This window comes from Rhinolophus ferrumequinum, chromosome 19 (genome assembly GCF_004115265.2).
Source record: "Rhinolophus ferrumequinum isolate MPI-CBG mRhiFer1 chromosome 19, mRhiFer1_v1.p, whole genome shotgun sequence".
NCBI lineage: Eukaryota > Metazoa > Chordata > Mammalia > Chiroptera > Rhinolophidae > Rhinolophus > Rhinolophus ferrumequinum.
The window spans coordinates 43,413,554-43,433,590 of NC_046302.1; the positions used below are offsets into that span (position 1 = coordinate 43,413,554).

Consider the following 20,037-nt stretch of genomic DNA (forward strand, 5'->3'; position numbering starts at 1 on the left):
TCGCTATCCACTAGAATATTCTGCTTTGTAGGAAATACTCAATATCTGTATTATCCAATATGATAGGTGCTAAGCTTGTATGGCCATTAAGCATTTAAAATTGACTCGTGAGACAGAAGAAGTGAATTTTAAATTTCATTTAATTTTAATTAATTTATATTTAAACGTGTTTATATAGTTAGTGGCTATTGTATTAGACATTGCAGCTCTAAAGGAGGTAGCAATGATAAGCCATGCATGAAAACAGAAATTCCCTAAAATAGTCAAGAAAAATTTCACCAAGCGTAGAAATGTTTGAGTTCTTTAAGTCCATAGATAAGTGTCAACAAACAAAATTACTTGAAATTTGAGGGATGCATTCTGGAACTTAGGCTCCAAGAAACTTAACAATAAATCATGAAAACATGCTGTTCTAAAATCTAGAAATATTAGGTTGGTGGTAAAGTAATTGCGGCTTAAAAGGTTAAAAATAATTGCAAAAGCCGTAATTACTTTTGCGCCAACATACTAGCAGGATTGAGTATTACCATTTCTTAAAGTAGAATCACTACTTTTCAAAACTTGATATATGGTACCTGTGAAAGGCTACAGAATTAAGATAGGTTTACCAACAAAACTAGATGAAGCAACGAAACAAGAAATACGATAACTCATTAATATAGATTGGTCGAAAAGTAGTTTGCAATTTAGAGTAGGCCTCCCTTGTGTATGACATTCTTCCTGGAAAGTCAGCTAAGAATAGAAACAAGAAAAGTGAGGCAGCACCCACTGTAGTATCAATCCGATGACTGGCTGGGATCGTCCTAGAGGCTGCAGTGTCTTCAGCTCCCACTTCATCATTTCATAAATCCATTTGGCTTTAAAGGAGCCCTTAATAAAAAGACACATCAAAGGAAATATGGAAAGCCTGGGCTCTGTCATTAAATTTTAAACACACATTTTTCTTTCTCTCTTTCTTTTTTTCCTTTTCTTTTGTTGTTTTGTTTTCGGGTTTCACAGTTTGTTCCAAAGACCACAGCCTAGTAAACTACTAAATAATTCATTGGAAAACAGTGATGAGCAGGGCAGGCATTTAAAATGCAGTGGACAAAGTGAAGTAATCATCAAAACCAGCCAGCAGCCGATCTGCTTGAAATGCGGCTGTTTAAAAATATAAATTCTGCATGTACACTGCTTCAGATTCTCTACATTTTAGTAGGTCTCGTCTTCCCAAGTAGCATCATATGCCCAGCCTGAGACCTCATCTTGTTTCTTGTTAGTGAAAATACACATTACATGATTTAAAGATAAAATATTAAAAATTTAAATGTCTTAGGTATAAAATAAAAGCCTCAAAATTGGACTCTGACTGTGGCCACAAAATAAGCTTCTCTGATTCCGATATCCCCAGCACAGGAACAACTACAGGATTTTTCTAGAGAATTTTCTAAAACCACACACATCATTATGCAGATTCTGATTATGTTATGGACCAAAGCACGTGTGCACCTCAGCACAAATCTTGTCAGCCTTGTAGGTAGTTCATATCTGTATCCCAACAAGATAAAGTTTTTCCATGGAACTTGAAATGTTAGAACAAGGACTATAGCAGATAGAAATGCCTTCAAAGACTAAAAAGTTTGTTGACTCTGTGAGAATGCGGGTAAAATGGACACTTCTACATTTTCTCTAAGGATTTCAATCTAAGAAAATCTGCTACACCAAGTGCTACCTGAAACCTAGTTATCAGACGTATCAGTCAACCATGTGGACCTTGAACTTGGTCAGTCTGGCTTTGTACAATCATAGCAACAGGCACATTACTGCAGACCTCAGGTCCCTTTCCTCTTGTTTTTTTGTTTCCTACCTAAACAGCATTTATGCAGATATGAGCTAAGCAATAATGAAAGCGTTAGAGAAACAAAATCAAGTTAGACGAGGAGAAAAACAAACCCTAAAACAGGTATTAGATAGGCATTTATTTCCACTGCAGGAGGAAATGAACCAGACACTCCTTTTTATCTTGTTATTGCAAATTATCTGTATAGTCACAAATCCGATACTTTCTCTACTAGATCTTTTAAGAAGCAATGTGCAACATCCCAAGAAGAAATGGACTTTTTAAATATAAACTAGAAGTGACAGCCAAACTGATAAAAACAGTCCCAGGAAATGAGTAAATTACAGAATATAGTCAGCTATTTTTTGTAATATAGCAATACGGTTTCTAATGAGTTTTCCGATTGAATTAATTGTATTTTTTTCTGTTCTTCTCATGTTCCCTTTCATCATTATTGCCATGCATTTAACTCATTGTGACGTGTTATCACTGATATTTATTTTTTAACTCTTTTATTTGCGTATTTGTTTGTTTCATTTGGTGGGTTTTTAAACCCAGATCCCACTGACCCAGTTGATTATTATCCTTTGCTTGATGATTTCCCCACCTCGGCCCCAGATGTCTCCACCCCCATGCTCCCACCAGTAGGTGTACAGGCTGTGGCTCTTACCCACGATGCTGTGAGGGTCAGCTGGGCAGACAACTCTGTCCCTAAGAACCAAAAAACATCCGAAGTGCGACTTTACACTGTCCGGTGGAGGACCAGCTTTTCTGCGAATGCAAAATACAAGGTGAAGTTCTAATTGATAGTATGAAATTTTAAATGAACTATCATTTGTTTAATAGTGTATTAACCGTTTCCTGGACTGTCATGAGTCATTTTGCTGCAGTGACACTAAATGGAAAAACAAAGCATTTTAATAACTCGGTATCTAAAATTAGCACGGAAATAATTGTGTCTTAGGAAACATTTCTAAGGCAGGGTAGAAAAAACATCAAGAACTGTCAAGAGCTGCAAAATAGTATTTGAATTCCACCAGATACTGGATTTGTAGAAATAAATTAATATATAAGAAATTCTAAACAAAGAAATGCCATTTTCCTTTGAAAACAGCAGGGGTCCATGTTAATTTCCTGGTTAGACTTTGGTGTCTTTCTTTTCATTTGGAATCGAGATTGACACCAAAGGCAACCCTATTAATGTCACAGAGGTTCCATTTTAGAGTGAATATAACTGGGAATACACAACTTGAAGATTTTTATAACATCCTTAAAAAGCCACTCTCAACCGTCAATATCTACTTCCTCCACTTTGCCTTCAAACACCCTCATGTGATAAAGAAAACCCACAATACGCGCTCTCTTTTAACTAATATGAATTAGACAGGCCTATTTATTCTTGTCCTATCACTGAGTCATCTCACAACCCCCTAAGAGCTCCTTAGGGATATGTATTTGAGGCATTGTCCTTACTACTTTCAAATCTCTATCAGCTAGCCACAGCAACTCCAACAAATAGTTGTATACTGGGACGATTTTGTTACCTTCTAAGTCTGCCAGAGTGTTAGTATATACAAACAATACACAAATATAAGCAAAAATGAGAAGATCAATAAGTGATTATAAAGCACCTACTATGTACCTAGAGCTATGCTAGATCATAGAGACAGTTAAACATGGGTTAGTTGTTACTTAACATGTTACTTATAATTTTAAAATAAATAATACACTCAGCTCCATAGATCTATTTCAAGAAATTCCTAACTTATTCAAGTGAGATAATATATGAAAACACCTAAGTGAGATAATATATTTAAAATATAAAGCCTCACAAGATGATGACTTGGGAAGAAGGTACCCTGGAGAACAAGAGAATAAGTGTTACCCAACAACCAAGTAAACAATAATTCAACTCTGGCACCTCAACTTCTTCAGACTCCCCTTATCTCCCTTCTCTTTACCACTCTACTAAGGTAGCTCTCAGGGAGAATTTGGATCTCCTGATACTTTATCTAGTGTTCTTTCTACTAAACGATCATGTTGTTTAACCCAGCCTCAAGCCAGTGGTGATTAGGGGAATGAAAACAGCCATTGGGAATTTCTGACTATAAAGACCCTGGAGATAAAGCAAAATCCCACCAACAGTTTTTTAAGTCAGCCTCTTTCTTCATGTAACTACGCTCTGGATCTGCTTCTAGTCTCTTTTAACTTTTAAGTGGCATAAAATTCACATTTCATCATAAATCAGTTTTTAGTTAAAATCATTTTTTAAAAAAAGTTTTCTTTGGTACTGTCACCTGCTAGGTCAGATATTTGGAAAAACTCTGTAGGCAAGTCCAAATAGTATCATTGATATAAGATACTGTTATAAGTACCCTATCCATCTCCTTAAAGTATTAGATTTAAGACTCAGGAGAGCTATAAATAAAGATAACATTATCAGATAAGACAAGCAATGAAACATATGAGAGCACTAAAAAAATGCCTCTCCTGATATACAGATTGCCCAATTCTAAATTTACTTTTAAAAGACTACTTTTAAAATGTTATGCTCATAATCGCTGTACTTTGTAGATACATTCATTTCACAGAAAGGCCATGGGTATTTTGCCAGTATATGAAGTGTTCTGAAGGACAATGGTGATTTTCTGCAGAATAGTGTGAGTTCCAAAATTTCTTGAGGCAAACTATTTCAGTTGAATAATTAATTCAGCAGACACAGAGTTACTGTCTCACAAAGAATGCCTGTAAAGTGAGACCCAACCCAAAAACTATCTTCTGTAAGGACAGGATGACTTCTTTCATGGATTGGAGTTTGGGAACAGAAAAAAAAATATATGTTAACTGTTTCTTTCCCCATCATCTTCCCGGGCGTAAAGCTTTCAATTACTAACACGCCGTCCCCCTTCTCACACTTGCACAGTCTACATCTACATCCTGAGAGGAAGAAGGGTTAGAGGAAAGAGTTGAGGAAGTTGGATAGCAAGAGTACATGTAGAACATATCTGATCCCCTAGAAAGACATACAACACCTTTGAATTTTACAAATAATAGAATGCTTTGGTTTTGCACTTTGAACTTTTCAAATGACTGTCATAGCTGAAATTTCATCTCACTCCCCTCTATAGCTTTATGATGTAGACAAGTCATACACAAGATAGAGGGGGGGAAATACATACATGTAGTCAAATCACCTGGGCTCAAGAGTTGACTTCACAGGTCCTGTCATGTCACTTAACTTGCTCAATCTCAGTTTTCTCATCTATCTGATTGGAATATTCATACCTAGTATAAAAGAATAAGATTCTTCATACTTTTAAGTATGAATTTAGATATGTTTATGAAGACATAGGTAGGTTGTATAACTTGACAAAAATTCCCTATTAAACTAGAGCTGGGACTCAGATGACCTGCTGGCATTATCCAGGCCTCTTTTCACAGTACTTTTCTACTTCATCTAGTCTCAACTCAAGCCATAATCTAGACATTCACATTTTGATTGTCTAAAACTCTATTGATTTGCCTTTTCAAATGGAGAAATATTCTATGTTTTATTTTCTACTAAAATAATGAATCACATGTTGTTTTATATGACTTCCCATTCAAAATACATTCATTGTCTATTGATTAGTGCTTACCAGTTGTAATGTGGGTATTACAGAAGATAAAAAGTTGTGCAAGCCTCAGTCTCTGCCCTCAAGATGCTGACAACTCAATGCAGAATGTAACACATGCCTAAAATTATATATCACATTAGACAAGCATGAAACATTATAAGTAACATTTATTTCACACTCTGGGCCAGATACTATGTTTTACTTGACGTATTTCACATTTAAATAATGCTATGGTTATTTATCTCTGTTTTATAGATGAGGAAACTGAGACTCAGAGAGGTAGTACCCAGGGAATTCTATGCTTACAAATATAACTGGCTATGATTTTCCAAAGTACTTCTAGGCTAATGATTTATGATGAGCAATAACTTTCCATGGGTTTCCTGAGGAAACTCAATGAATTCGTTGAAGGTATTTATGCGAGGCAAGGGTGTCATTCTAGAACACAAACAAGGGCAATATTGCTTAGTGACCTCACAAATGCCAGTGGTATCTATGCTTAAAGATATTAGTTTTATTAAAGTGTTATCCTTCCATAGCTGAAACATTTCTCATGGTACCATCTGTCCCCTTATTTCCGTCTCTGAGACTTAGAGGTGTTCATGATGATAGTGAAGGAGGGCAAGCTATGTATCAGCATGTCGGATAGAAGCTGCCCATTTTGTGTTTTATTTGATGGGATTCCATCTTCTTGAGTCTACAAAGTATATTTACATTTATTTTGATCACACATTGCTACAGCTATTTTTACGCAGAGCTTCTGATATTTATGAGGTCATCATTTTAATAGGATAGACGGGCCACCCATTGAAATGTTATTAGTACAGTTAAATATTTATTTGGTTTTGTAATGAGATATAGGATTTTCACGGCTATAATCAAAGAAGGATTCATAGTAGAAGAAAAAGTATATACCACATTAGAGTAGTAAGGGAGGAGATAGGTACTGTCGTTCACAGGTGGGGAGAAACAGATGCCCTTGATTATATATATAAAACATAATAAATTTAAAAGTAAAACTAAATTTTTGACTTTGGAAGAAGAACAAGATATAAATACCAAGCACAAGTTAATATTTGTAAGAGGCATAAATAATCTTAAATTTGCCTGATCACATAGAAAATATGCCTTAACCTGGGAGATTAACTTGTTTTTTCTTCATTACCATTTTGATCTTTTGAGTAAGCAATAAAGACAGATAATTTACTTTCCGCTAAAATATCTTTAACCTATTATTTAAAAGACAAAAAAAATGAATTCAGAAGACAGACAGTATTAACACTAATGCAATCCTTTAATATTTATCCAGTTTGCTGTTCCCTTCTTGATCAGTTGCTCTAGTGACCATACTTAAATGTCTGTTTAATGGGAACTATGCACAAAAGAAGAAAACCACATAGCACAACATTGCTTTTGTCCATTGTCTTTAGAGTAGCCAAATAGATTCTCAAATCACTAAAAGTTTGTAGCATAAAGGCTTTTTTTCAGAAATCATAAGCAGAACTCTGAAAATTAATTTCAGTGGAAAGTAATCATGATGATCTATGTAAAATGTATAACATCAAGAAATATTTTGATTATTATAAATAAATTGAAATTAAAGTCAGTGCGGATAATCTTAAAGATGGAAGTGACAGAAGGAAAAGGAATTGGTCCTGTCACTGTGGTTATTGCCTCACTTGGGGAAATGTATCAGCTAACTGCACCTTGAACAACGTAACACCTGATTTTGTCGATCATGTTTTGGATGTACAATCAGCCAGTGTAAACTAGGTGACAGACAGGAAGTGCTGTGTCCTAGCTCTCTAGACTCCATTTTTGTTGCCTTATTTGATAGTCTTTTTACATGTCTTGATTTACCAAGTTGATAGAGTTCATTCTTTTTTTCTCTTTGCTTATTTCCCACTTGTATAGTCAGAAGACACAACATCTCTGAGTTACACTGCCACAGGACTCAAACCAAACACAATGTATGAGTTCTCAGTCATGGTAACAAAAAATAGAAGGTCAAGTACATGGAGCATGACTGCACATGCCACCACGTATGAAGCAGGTATGTGAAGAAAGGCTTTAAAATTTCTTCATTTGCTATTCGGTGATGGTATTTCCCAGGGTCTATGGAAATTGGAGCACAGTGCATTTTGACGTCTAAATTACACCTTTTTTATATATAATATTTTATTTTTTATAGTTATTTTATATTTTATAGTTTATTTTATAGTTTATAGTTCATAGCACTCGTATCTAATATTATCCTTCCCTCTCTAGAAAAGAAGAAAATGAATCCCCAGTGGATTAAGTAATCTGGTTTCAACCTGGGCATTAATTCAGGGGATCTGAATAGAAATCTTTTTGATACATTTACATAAGGGTAGAAATCTATGCATTGAACTCTGTTCAAAGCATTTGTGTCTCTCTCATCAACAGTCATGGTAGGTATTATTTACATTTTTGTAAATATATATACAAAATAAGACATTGCATTATAATCATAGTCTCATGGATTTTCGCCCTAGATAACCTCAGGTGGGTATGAGAAGAAGTTTCCAGGTGTTCATGTTCACTCTTTAGAAATAAGAAAACACAATGGAAAACCTTATGTAATTTGAAAGAGTTCACATCTAGGGTAAATAAAATTCACTGTAAATTTTACCAGTAACATGTATGATGTATCACAAATATCATGTTTACAACCTGAATAGACATACAGTGTACTTGGCATTTATATTTCACAGAGATTCAACATCTGAAGAATACCGGATTTAACACGCTTTTTAATGGGTTTCATATATTATATTATATTTGGGGATAAACTACACTACACCTTTCCAAATTAAAAATATATACATATGACAATAAAATTCTTCTCTGGGTAAGCTGAATTTCTCTTTCTGTTAGAATTTGTCCCATGTCATCGTAGATCTGATTTTTATTTCAGGCTACTATGTTAACTCAGTGAGTTCACTATATTTTTACATTTTGTGGATACTTCTTTCTATAAGTAGCTTTCTAGAGTATCTGATGTAATTTCAACATCCTCTTCTTCTACTTCACATGGTTACATATATTAACTCTTTCTCTTAGAATTCTGCCCTGGAGGCCAATGTTCACACCTTCTTAGGAAGAAAAAGACAAGCTGAATGAGTTATATACTATGGGGAGCATAAAGGCCTACTCTTCCTTTTTTACTTAAAATGAGACGAAAAGAGTAAATGTAAACCAGGTCTTCTCTGAGTGAAAGAGCAGGAGTAGTAAGTTCCTCCTAAAGCAAGCAAATTCATTCATTTTCCCTTTCATAAACATAAAGAGCACACCAGCATCTCACTTGATAAATGTACCCCTACTGATTTCCCATCAACTGCCTACCCTTGTACGGACACCAGTGGTGAGACCCATTGTTGACCAAAAGATATTAACTTTTAGAAATGTGGTTCGTAGGACGGGTGATTGTCAAATCAGATAATGATCTGGACAAAGGTGTAAATAGCATGTGGATGAGATCTCTGGGTGATGATGAGAAGCAAGAAGTAATTCACACATGTCTGCAGGTTTTGTAACCGTGAGAAGGAAATGAAGTGAATGAAATGACTTTAGGGCTTACTTTTCTAATTCTGCAATAACATAAAGATGGTATGGGGCTGTCCTGTATTGCACTTGCGCTGAAATTGCTCATTATAAAGATAAGGGCGGCAGGCAAATTGTTGAAATAAAACATTTCATCCTGACCAGGTGATGAATCTTTAATCTTACTCTGGTTAGCTTCAGTAAAATAAAAATAACTGGAAGGACACCTGAAATAGTGAGGTCTTGGAAAACAATAGGAACTAGCAATAATCCCAGGCTTTAGAGATGAAGAACTAACTATTGGACGGTCCGTCCCTTCAGTGATCTGACAGTATGTGTTTTTCTTCCTTGTATTAATATTCCCTTTCCTAGAAGAGAGAATCACACAGCCAAATAGAGAATGGGGTGAAGGCCATGAAGCTCACATGACACAGAGACATTTTTCCCAAACGAAAAAGCCAAGTGCTTCTCTGAAGGAGGAACGGATGGGACAGTCCCAATAACAAATGCCCAGTGCAATTTCCATGGCTGGAAATCATCTAAACCTTGAATGTTACCTTTCATTCATGCCCTTAAAGAAACTCAAACATGGGAAAAATTGAGGACCAGGCAAACCACAGGGCAGTGCTTGTCCGGTCAACTGAGATATGACAATAATGTGACAATCTGAGTTGACAATAATGTTCATTGGTAACTGTCAGGTCCTGAGATAGGGACTTGGTATCAAACGTAAAGAGATTATAGTTTATATCTTTGAGAGAACTATAATCTAATACAGAAGAAAAATATTCTTAAAAAACCCTGAAGTAACATGAGGAATATCACAGAATGTGGGGCAAGCTGGAATCAGAGCAAAATAGATCCAAGTGTAAATTCTGTCTGGAGAATTAGGCGGAGATTTCACAAAAGAAATAATGACTGAGCTGGGTGGTTGGATCATCGGGGACCCAGTCCAGGGCCTTCCACAAGAAAAAAGCAGCATGTACAAAAATACACAAGCAGGTATCAGAAAGATGTCTTCAACGTCCACTTATGAATGGTTCAGAGTGACTGAAGCACAGTATTCATGACACAACAAGGGGAAGTGAGGCTGTAAAAGAAGGTCTAAATCCTGCAGGACCTGGTATTTATTATTTAATGTTATTTATTTGTATTTCATCCAAAGAGGATGGGTAGTTAATGAAGAATTTCTGAAAGATGACTCCAGGCAGAACCCATGAGATTGGAGAGGAGCAGACTAGAGACATTCTGCTTGATTCAGTCAAGACCATTGAAGTTGTTAGGAATAGCTTGCAGTTTATATGATAATCCTAAATATTTGAGCTATCAAATCTAATACTAGAATCTCCATTTACCAACATTCACATGACTTGAGGAAGAAAAACGAACTTGCACAGCACCTGAAATAGGTTAGTTGTTAGATTGTTGTTGTTTTTTTAATAACCAACCCTTCAATGTATTATTTTGCTAGCTAACGTTGAAGAGTCATATTATCTTTTTTGAATACCATAACAGATTCAGTGAAGCAATCTAATCATCATTTGACTGTTTTCTATGTAAGCATCAATTTGAATCTTAACACAGTTAAGAAAAAAACAGACTATTCTGACTACTTAAAAAGACAGATCTTTTAATTTCTACCATAATTGGAAAATTCCTTATTATTCTTGGTATAATATTCTAAGTCACTTTGTGACTACATATTACCTTTCTCCTCTGTGGTTTAAAGATACCTTGAAGAACTCCTTATGATAGATGTGAATGTTTGGTGTCTCCTCAAGTTGGAATTCTATTTGGGAAGAGAGAAACTGGAAATAGAGTATTGATAATGCTTAGATGCTGTACTATACGAGCAACAGAAGGGCCGAAGGAAATGGTAAGAGTAAAGAGGAGTTCAGAATTAGGACCAAGTTGTACCTGTCTTATAATGCACAAGCATTTCTGTGCAGAGATCAGGAAATTCACCCAGAGCCTAACCATAGAACTTAGATATGTTCTGAAATCGCCTATGTCAAACTAAGGGTAACTTCAAAAGTCTATTGATAAAAGACTTGGAGCACTGTGAGCTACCTAGAATGAAACCTAGTTGCATTTCAAAGTATAGCAAGCGAGACAGCAGGTGGAAAGAAGCCTGGAAGATACAGGATTGGCTTGGCCAGTTTGCTGCCATCTTTGAAGTATATAAACAAACAGAATTTAACTGAGTAAATTTTAAAGATGTTATTGGCATTGTTTAATGATGAGTGAATCGGGCAGCATCCCATCTAACAAACAGAAAGTAGTTTTGAGGTGCTCTACAAAACGGAAGGCTTTAATAGGCAGAAGGGTAGGGAAATCAGGAAATTCCTAGCAAAGAATGGATTATTACAGGCAAAGTCACCTTTCTTTGGAGAAGAGCAAGAGTCTATCAGGCAGATTACCTCACTAGTGCTGACCAGGTAATTCCAGATTGACTGGTTATAGGATGCATTCCAGGGAGGGGCTGAAGCTGCACATAAGTCTTGGTTTGCTGATGTGGGGTTTACCACAAGTGACTCCATTCGGGGCCGGTGGGTTCCTTTTAAACAACTATATTTAAAATTTTGTTGATCACAGTGTAGGGGAGGAAAAATAAGTTTCCTTTATCCTTCTAGATTTTTGGCTGAGACCCCCGCCCTATAATAAAAGACAGATTAACAGGAGAAAAGCAAACAGAAACTTAATAACATATAACCCTCCAGTATACACAGGCAATACCCAGGAATGGCCCAAGCCACCAACTTACATACCATCTCCTCAAAACCCAAAAGAAGATATTAGGGTGTGGGGGCTAGTTATGGGAGGTCATCAGGCAAATCACAGTAAAGAAGGGTATGGTTGTTCTGTAGATGTAAGTCTCTTTCTTCTCCACTGAAAAGAGCTTTTAGAGATTTTGTTATCCTCCTATTCCTTACAACTGGAGATTTCCCTTATAAATATAAACGTCTCCCATAAAGTGTGACTTCTCAGTTTTCAGAGTTTGGCCTATGACTGCTGTTTCTTAAAAATATTTAGCTTAAAATGATTCTTATACCAAAGAAGCATATTTTTGTGTGAGAAATTCTGCTCCCATTCAAAATTGTAGGAAAAGTAGCTCTAAGAAATACAGGGTTTCATTCCATCTAATTTCATGCCAGGTTGATACTAAGATCCTCATAAATTCTTACCTCCTCTATTATCAAATATTTCTTGGCCTTCTTGTTAGGAGATATCTAGTATGTTACTTAAGCAAGATGTTTTGACCTGCGTTTAAATTTATATATTCTTTTTGGGGGGGGGGTGCTTTTAAGGAAATATAGAATTAGGTGACATTTTCATTTGTAAATCTTACAATCATAACAGAATTATGTCTCTTGGAGACATGTAGTCACTAATCGCAAAAAAAAAAAAAGTATGTGTGCATTTCTTTTTTCTTGTAATGGGTCCTACATTCACAGAGTAGTGCTCACTTGAGAATACCAGTTATACTTTTCTCCTCTAGAATCACACATATTCTCTTCTCTCTATATTTACTCCTTTGGAAGTCATTTAACTTCCATGAAAAAAACATTAAGTTCTGTATTTTTAAGTTTGTTTGCTTATTCCTTTCAAATACTTGAAACAAATTGTAAATGGTGAAATGAGCACGATATACTGCATGATAGATTCTGAGTGTCAACATCATGATTAGAAGTCCCATAAATGCCTGTTTTCTTTCACATTCAATGACAAGGCCTTGTCTCTGTTTCATCTCGCAGCCCCGACCTCTGCTCCCAAGGATCTGACAGTCATTACTCGAGAAGGGAAGCCTCGTGCTGTCATTGTGAGCTGGCAGCCTCCTTTGGAAGCCAATGGGAAAATCACTGGTAAGCTCCATAGCTTTATTTCCAGCATTGCTCTGCTTGGCCTGTGATCACTTACCTTATGTGCTTATCACTTAGCACTTATGTGCTCACTTATCACTTATGTGCTGCTGATGCCTTTTGTGTGTTAGTTTTCTGTCCCAGAATTTCAGATGACTTCCCCACCCTTTCTGATTGTCTCCTCTTGCTCACAACCGACCATGGAATTCTTGGCATGGTGCGTACAAATACGCACACACACTCATTTCATTTGAGTTGCTTCCTGAAAGATGTGTATTTCAGGAATAGAGACCTTTTGTTTTTCATTCTGTGGAGCATTAGGACAATCTTCCAATGGATTGCCTCTGAGCACAAATGACTTAAAAAGAAGCCTGTTGTTTGGAAATCACGAAACACAAAAGACACCTAATGACCATGTATTTTGTATGGTGCATACAAAGAAGGAGGTTTGTCTGAGGGGCTGGGGGCGGGGGCGGGGGGCCAGGTTGTTGTTTAGTTTCTCACTTAGCTTTTCACTTCTTACTTAAATCCTAAGGTTCAGAAGACACTTAATATTGACTGACAGAAATTGAACTTAATGAATATTTCACAGTGACAGATTTTATTTTACCAAATATTGCTGATAACATCAATGCTTAATTAAAGCATCCATTAGAAGCCTGTAATGTTAATTTAGTATGAAAAATATAATAGAGTCCTATCAGGGATTTTGCATTTAAATGATCACTTTAGGCTTTTAATAGATGTCTTCATAGCATATAATTATGATGAAAAATATTGTATAACTAAAAGTGTGCACATTATAGTTGAATTAACTTGAACCATTGGGTTAGGCAAATGTAAGAGTCACTTCTTTTTTTCTTTATTACATACCAGAGGTGGATAGCACTATTATAAATTAACAAAGTAATTCAGTCATTTTGTGATACAGAGATAAGCGTGGAAATAATAGTTCAGATGACACTCTTACGTGATGTGAGTTACTTTCTGAATTTTACAAAATGAAAAGATAATGTGGAAATTCCAAATGTGACTTAAATTTAAATTGAAGACTTGTTTTCTCTAGGAAATTGCTCTTAGTGCAATAGCTAACAGAATTTCATTTGAGCTGATGACAAATATGGAAAGCGGGACATAAAAACCTTTCCCAAATCTTATACGCTCAGCTGTCACTCTGCCAAGCTTTTTAAAATGGAAGGTGGCTCATTCTAATTTTCTTCTTATTTTCCAACCTCAGTGTTATGATCCATTTTCATTGGTTAGTCTGTTTCAGTACTTTTGTAGATTTTGATTGGTTTACATGATGACTATTTTGTTATTTCATAAACAGTTATTTATAGGTATATGGTAAATCAACAGATAATAAGTTTAAGAAGAAAAAAACTGAAGTTTTCTAAATCAAAACAACTTCTAATGGAAAAAAACATGTATTTTTGGTAAAGGATAAAATAAGTCATATACTACCCAATTCTCCACTCTTATTTCAATAAGTCTCATCAAATAGTCAATGTAAATAATAGAATGCATTTACAACTCTGAAAGGAAGCTTTATTTTGCTTTTCAAGAGAAAAAAATGGAAGTCTGCTCAGTATTAAGAAATATAAATTAATATAAGCAAAAAATTTAGTGTCCCCAAACCACAGTGTATAAGAAACTTTGTCCACGTATTTTATTTAGAGTAGTATGTTCAATAGTTCCCATTACTAAAAATGTATTCTCTTACAATGTATGGTAAAAGTATGGGAGGCAATACCTCTTACCTTTAGAAGCCTAGTTCGTTTATGAAGACGAAATTGTGATGATCAATTTGAGATATTTGAACTCAATTCAACAGAGAGCAAACACTAAGATCCCTTAAGACACCTTCTGTTCCATACATATTTTGAGTCTTTCAAACAAGTTACTTTTCGAAAATAAGATGATAAAATATTCAAAATAGCAGACCATTAGACAGCAGGTCCAGATTTACTTGGTATCTCATGGAAGTACAAAGGATAAAGTGAGCACTTTTCCAATGTGTCAGGACAGGTGTGTGCTTACAAGGGGGGAATGTGCTTCCTTCCTACCTTTATATTTCTTTGTTTTCCTGAATCCTTGCATGTGCACAGCAGTAGAGCAGAGTAGTTAAGAATTAAGGACTCAAGCTTCTGAGGGAGAATTCTGGGCACATGATTTAACCTTCCAGAGTCTCCCTTTCTCATCTATAAAGTAAGGATACTAAAAAAACTTCTTTTGTAGAAGTATTATAATAAAGTGTTGAGAAAAGTCCTTGATGCCCAGTAAGTACTGAAACAAATTAGCTATCATTATTCCAATTTGAAATCCATTCTAGGAAGAGGCTTTACTGATGTGCTTTGCATAGAACCCAGATCGTCAATTTTTAACTATATATACTTCGAAAAGATTACACACAAAAGAGGACGGAGGAGACCCAAATAATTCCAGTGCCTCAATTCCTTAATCATAAACTGGCAGCTTAAGAATTTGGACTGACATTTTTCAGAAGAAAATGGTTTGAAATGAGTTAAGCATTTATTATATGCTTGGAATTCTTCTAAGCACTTTGCTATTATAAGTGTTTATATATTCCTGTTATTCCATTTTACAATGAAGAGACAAGGGTCTTCTCTGGGCTAAATGACTTCCCCAAAGTCAATAACCAAGAAGTAGCAGAACTAGGTGTTCCATGAAAAGGCCATGTATGTAAAGTGGCCCCCAGATGCTGAAGGAGCGGAGAAACCAAAGAATGAGTCAGACAAGTCCAGATTGTTGGTGCGTGATTTTAATAAGGAACTCACTTACAGAAATGAAGTCCTGGGTGGCAGCAGGACACTCAGGTCTCCACATCTTTCACCCCCTAGACCACCCTCCTTTATCCACCTCCCCACTCGCTCCCAAGAGATGGATCTATGTGCGAGGAAGAAAGGAATGTGTGCGTGGTCAGAGGGGAAACAAGAGGCCAGATACTGGAAGGCCCTGGCATCAGCTTGAAATAAATAAATAACATCAAGGCTGCCTTGCCCCAGGGGAAGCATTAATGGAAATTTCATGATTAGCCAGAAGCCTCTGTACCCGTTCGAGTCTACCAGAGGGAAGAGTGAGGTGTCAAAGGTCAGAGCTCATTCACTCAGAAGTTAAGCTGGGGATCAACTTCATGATAGAGTCAGCTCTGTCTGCACACTAGGATTTAAAATTCAGGTTCATACTCAACCATTACACTATGTTTTGCTCCAACTTATTTGTATTCTACTGGTCTAAATCAGTGATTCTAGATTTATGGTTTAATTTATCTGAGGAGGAATTGAGCATGGTGTTTTCCAAGTGATTTTACTACGGCTAGAGTTGTGATACATTGATCTAAATAAATGCAGCATCCAGCGTTATTTAAGACCAGAGATTAACACAGAGAGAGGGAAGAGTCAGGTCTTCAGAGGTTGTTTCCTTATCATTACTATCTAATGGTGAAGGTTATACTCGTTTTTTCTGTGTCGTTTGATTCTCTAGTCCAGTTCCTCTTCCTTGAAATTCTCGTCTCTCCTTTACTTTTGCTAAATCACCTAAACACTTTTATTTCCACTTCTAGGCTATAGTTCAGTCTTGTTAGCAGACATTCCTTCCACCTGTTCCTTAAGTATTGCCTCCCAGAACGCACATCTTTTTATTCTCTTTGTTACTTTCTCTGAAAAAGTGTCTATACGACAGCCAGGGCTTCAGTGAGCACAAATGTATGACTCTGAAATCTATATCTCCATCCAAGGAGTTCTAAATATATATGTACTACCTTATATTGTACGTTTCCATTTGCTTGTCTTATTGGTGTCTCATTCTATTCCTTAATCCATCTCTCTACCCTACTTTCTCTCTCTCTCTCTCTCTCCCCCTCCCACCATAACCTGCTAAATAATGCACTATTATGTTCTGTAATAGGTTGTAATACCATTCAGGAGTGTGGACCAAGCTGGGCACTCACACTGAAATGCTATGTGTCTAAATATTCTTACTCACATCATTTCAGAAGCCTCCACAGTTCACACCAGTTGCATAAGTTGTCAATTTCATCATCTTGACTTCTTCCTCTTCATCTCCTTTCCATATAATCATGAGAGAAATCGAAATGCTTATAGTGTAAGGCTCAAAATTCCATGAGAACAGGTTTCAAATTTTGTTCAGTTCTTTCTCCCCAGTAACAATATTCTTAACATGTAGTAGGTAATTAATAAATATTCATTGAGTATAGTAATCATTGAATTGCTCTTCAATCTACTGTTTGACTTGAAACCAAAGTTCCAGTTCTTCCAAATATGATACTTCCTTAAGATTTATTAATATTAAGAAAGAATAGCTGTAGCATTTACTAAGTAGTTACTATGTAGAAGATAATATAATAGAAATACCCATATGTATTAAGTTCTTAAAATACATTATCTCATAGCAACTTATTTTCCAATGAGAAAATTGAGACATACATAGATTAAGCAAATTGCTCAAACTCACAAAGCTAGTAAATGTTAGAGCTCTGACTTGAGGTCAGGTCTTCCTGAATCCATAGCCTGTTATTTTTGACCACAAAGAAAGAAGAAATGGGTCCTTCCTTCCTTGTATAACTGCTTATATGGATGATTCTAAGAATTAATTTTATTTTAAGCTGAAAGCTCTCATTGGGATGAGCTCCCTTTTGGTAGGGCACATCTTGGTCTTCCCTGTACTGCCCATCTATCTGATTGACCCATGGAAGGCAATCGATAATGAGTGGCAAGAAGTATGGCAGAGAACAGAAGAGAGGGGGAGAGGTGGAACTGAACACTTTCTGACACTTTGCATCTAGAATTACAACTGCCTATTTGTATAAGTGGAGTCAAAATGACAGATGTATGAGGTTACATTTTATATGTACTTAGAAAAATGTTATCCCAATATGGATGTGCCCAGGTGGGTTAACAATCCCAGGTTTTGCAACCTAGGACAGGACATAATACTTCATTATTTGCCCAGCTGTGGTGGGTAAGAGACAACAATGAAGTAGCAAAATGTAAGAGAAAAGGATGAGAAAGACAGAGACTTGGACACAGAGAAATGAATACATAGGTAGAGAAAGTCAGTGAGAAACCAATGAATTTGTTCCAACCTGTGTGGTTAAATGGAAATCTATTAGGTAAGACTTTCATAATGGACTTAATATCCTCCAAACATACCAAACTCACATATCCAAATGAAATTGTATGCTTTCTTTAAGGCCATTTCTTTTTTTTAGTGTTGAATGATATAGTGTGTTTCTATTCCCCATCTCAATTCTCAGATTTACAAAAACAAGATAGGTTTCCCCACCAGTAGCAGGAAATTGCTCAAATACAATTTGAACTGGTCAGAACTTGATGCTTGTATCTTCAGCCTTACTTGACCCATAACTGTCATTTTAAATGCTTAATTAAATACATTTTACATATAAAAATAAAATGCAGTGAAAGTAAATATTTTATTCTCATTTGATAAATGAAGAAAATCATGAGAACATGTAGCTGACCTGGGACAGGAACACAATTCTTCAAGCTTTCAGGTTTATCATATACTTAAAACACGCCATGAAAACGTGAACAATTTAATTAAATGTCATGACTGGAAAACGTGTATATTTACTGGCTAGGGGATTTCATTCAATAAGTCAGTTTCAATACCTATATGTGAAGACTATTTTATTAGTTTTTTTTGAAGAATAAAATGTAATATAAGATTTGGCTCCTGACCAAAGGAATGTTTTTATTCTTAGTACATGCACATAATAAAAGCTAAAAAAAATATTATGAATACCAGGGTCTTCTATTCAATAAATATAATTCTTTGGGGACAAGAAAGGAAACTGCTCTGGCTCAAAGAATATTAGGATATTTTATTGATGTGGATCATAAAGGCTCAGTTATAAATGAATGGACATCAATGAATCAGAAACAACTGTTTTATCCAATGATACTTCACAATCCCTTTTGAATTATAGTCTTCCAATTTTAATATTAACCAGAGAGAGGAGTCTTACAACCTTTATAAGTTTTGCAGAATTCTTTATCTTGCTCTCATCTTCTCCTGAGCTCTGCATCTTAAGACATTCATATCTGCAGCATTAATATCTCAACAAATGCCAAAAAAAAAAACACAAAAAAAACAGATTCTGTATACCAGTAAAAGCAGGGATTCCTAACATTGCTGAATCACAGAAATCATCTGGGGTGCAGATTACTGGGGGGTTATATTTAACCTATTGTACTGTCGATTGTTGTGTTGCAATATCACCACAAATTCAGCATCTTAAAACAATACACATTTGTTATCTCACTGTTTCTGTTGGTCAGGAATCCAAGCATAGCTTAGCAGAGTACTCTGCTTCAGGGGCTCTTACAAGGCAGCAATCAGGGTCTTAGACGAGATAGATGTCTCATCTGAGGCTTGACTGGGGAACTATTTGCTTCCAAGTTTATGTGGTTGTTGGCAGGATTCAGTTTCTTACTGGCTGTTGATCAGAGCCCATCCTGAATTACCCACCACATGGTCTTCTCCATCTGGCAGCTTATTTTATCAAAGCCAACAAGGGAGAGAGTCTATAGAGTCTGCGAGCAAGACTGAAGTTATAATCTTATGTAATGTAATCATGGCAGTGATAGTTCATCACATTTACTGTATTCCATTGGTTAAAAGCAAGATTTAGGTTCTGTCTACACTTAGACAGAAAGGATTACATACAGGTGTGAGTAGCAGAAGGTGGGGACAGTCGGAGGCTATCAAAGTCTCCGTCTGCCACACATGTTAAATCAAAATGCCCTTTCTTGGGATCTGTGTTGTAACTTGTACCCAGCCACCAGGTAATTCTTATGATTGGGCAGATTTGGGAAACACCAAACTTGGGAAAAGGTCAAAGCAAAAGCAAAAGAGATATGAGTTTTCAGCATTGATCTGAATTTAAGAGAAATGGACTTCTGGATCTTGGAATTTGTAACATTGCTTAATCTTGTAGAATCACAAGGAAGAAAGATACAGTTCATTGTCTAGAACAGATCCCCCAAACCCAAGCCTAATTCTGTAAGTCACTATGGCATTAAGTGATGAATGATTAAAAGATCATGTAAATGCTCGTATACTTTATTGAAGTGGATTGCAAAGTTTACAACAAGAAATTCTCACTGTAGAGGAA

The 20,037-nt window shown here is 35.9% G+C and overlaps 1 protein-coding gene across 1 annotated transcript in view; it reads left to right on the forward strand.

The window, feature by feature from the left end:
• The window catches only part of DCC (DCC netrin 1 receptor), a 1,038,356-nt gene that overhangs the window by 920,489 nt on the left and 97,830 nt on the right, over positions 1–20,037 (forward strand). Inside the window, exons 17-19 of the mRNA XM_033087479.1 lie at positions 2,378–2,610; positions 7,351–7,489; positions 12,756–12,863. Of these exons, the coding sequence (XP_032943370.1) occupies positions 2,378–2,610; positions 7,351–7,489; positions 12,756–12,863 (480 nt within the window). The remainder of the gene's footprint in view (positions 1–2,377; positions 2,611–7,350; positions 7,490–12,755; positions 12,864–20,037) is intronic.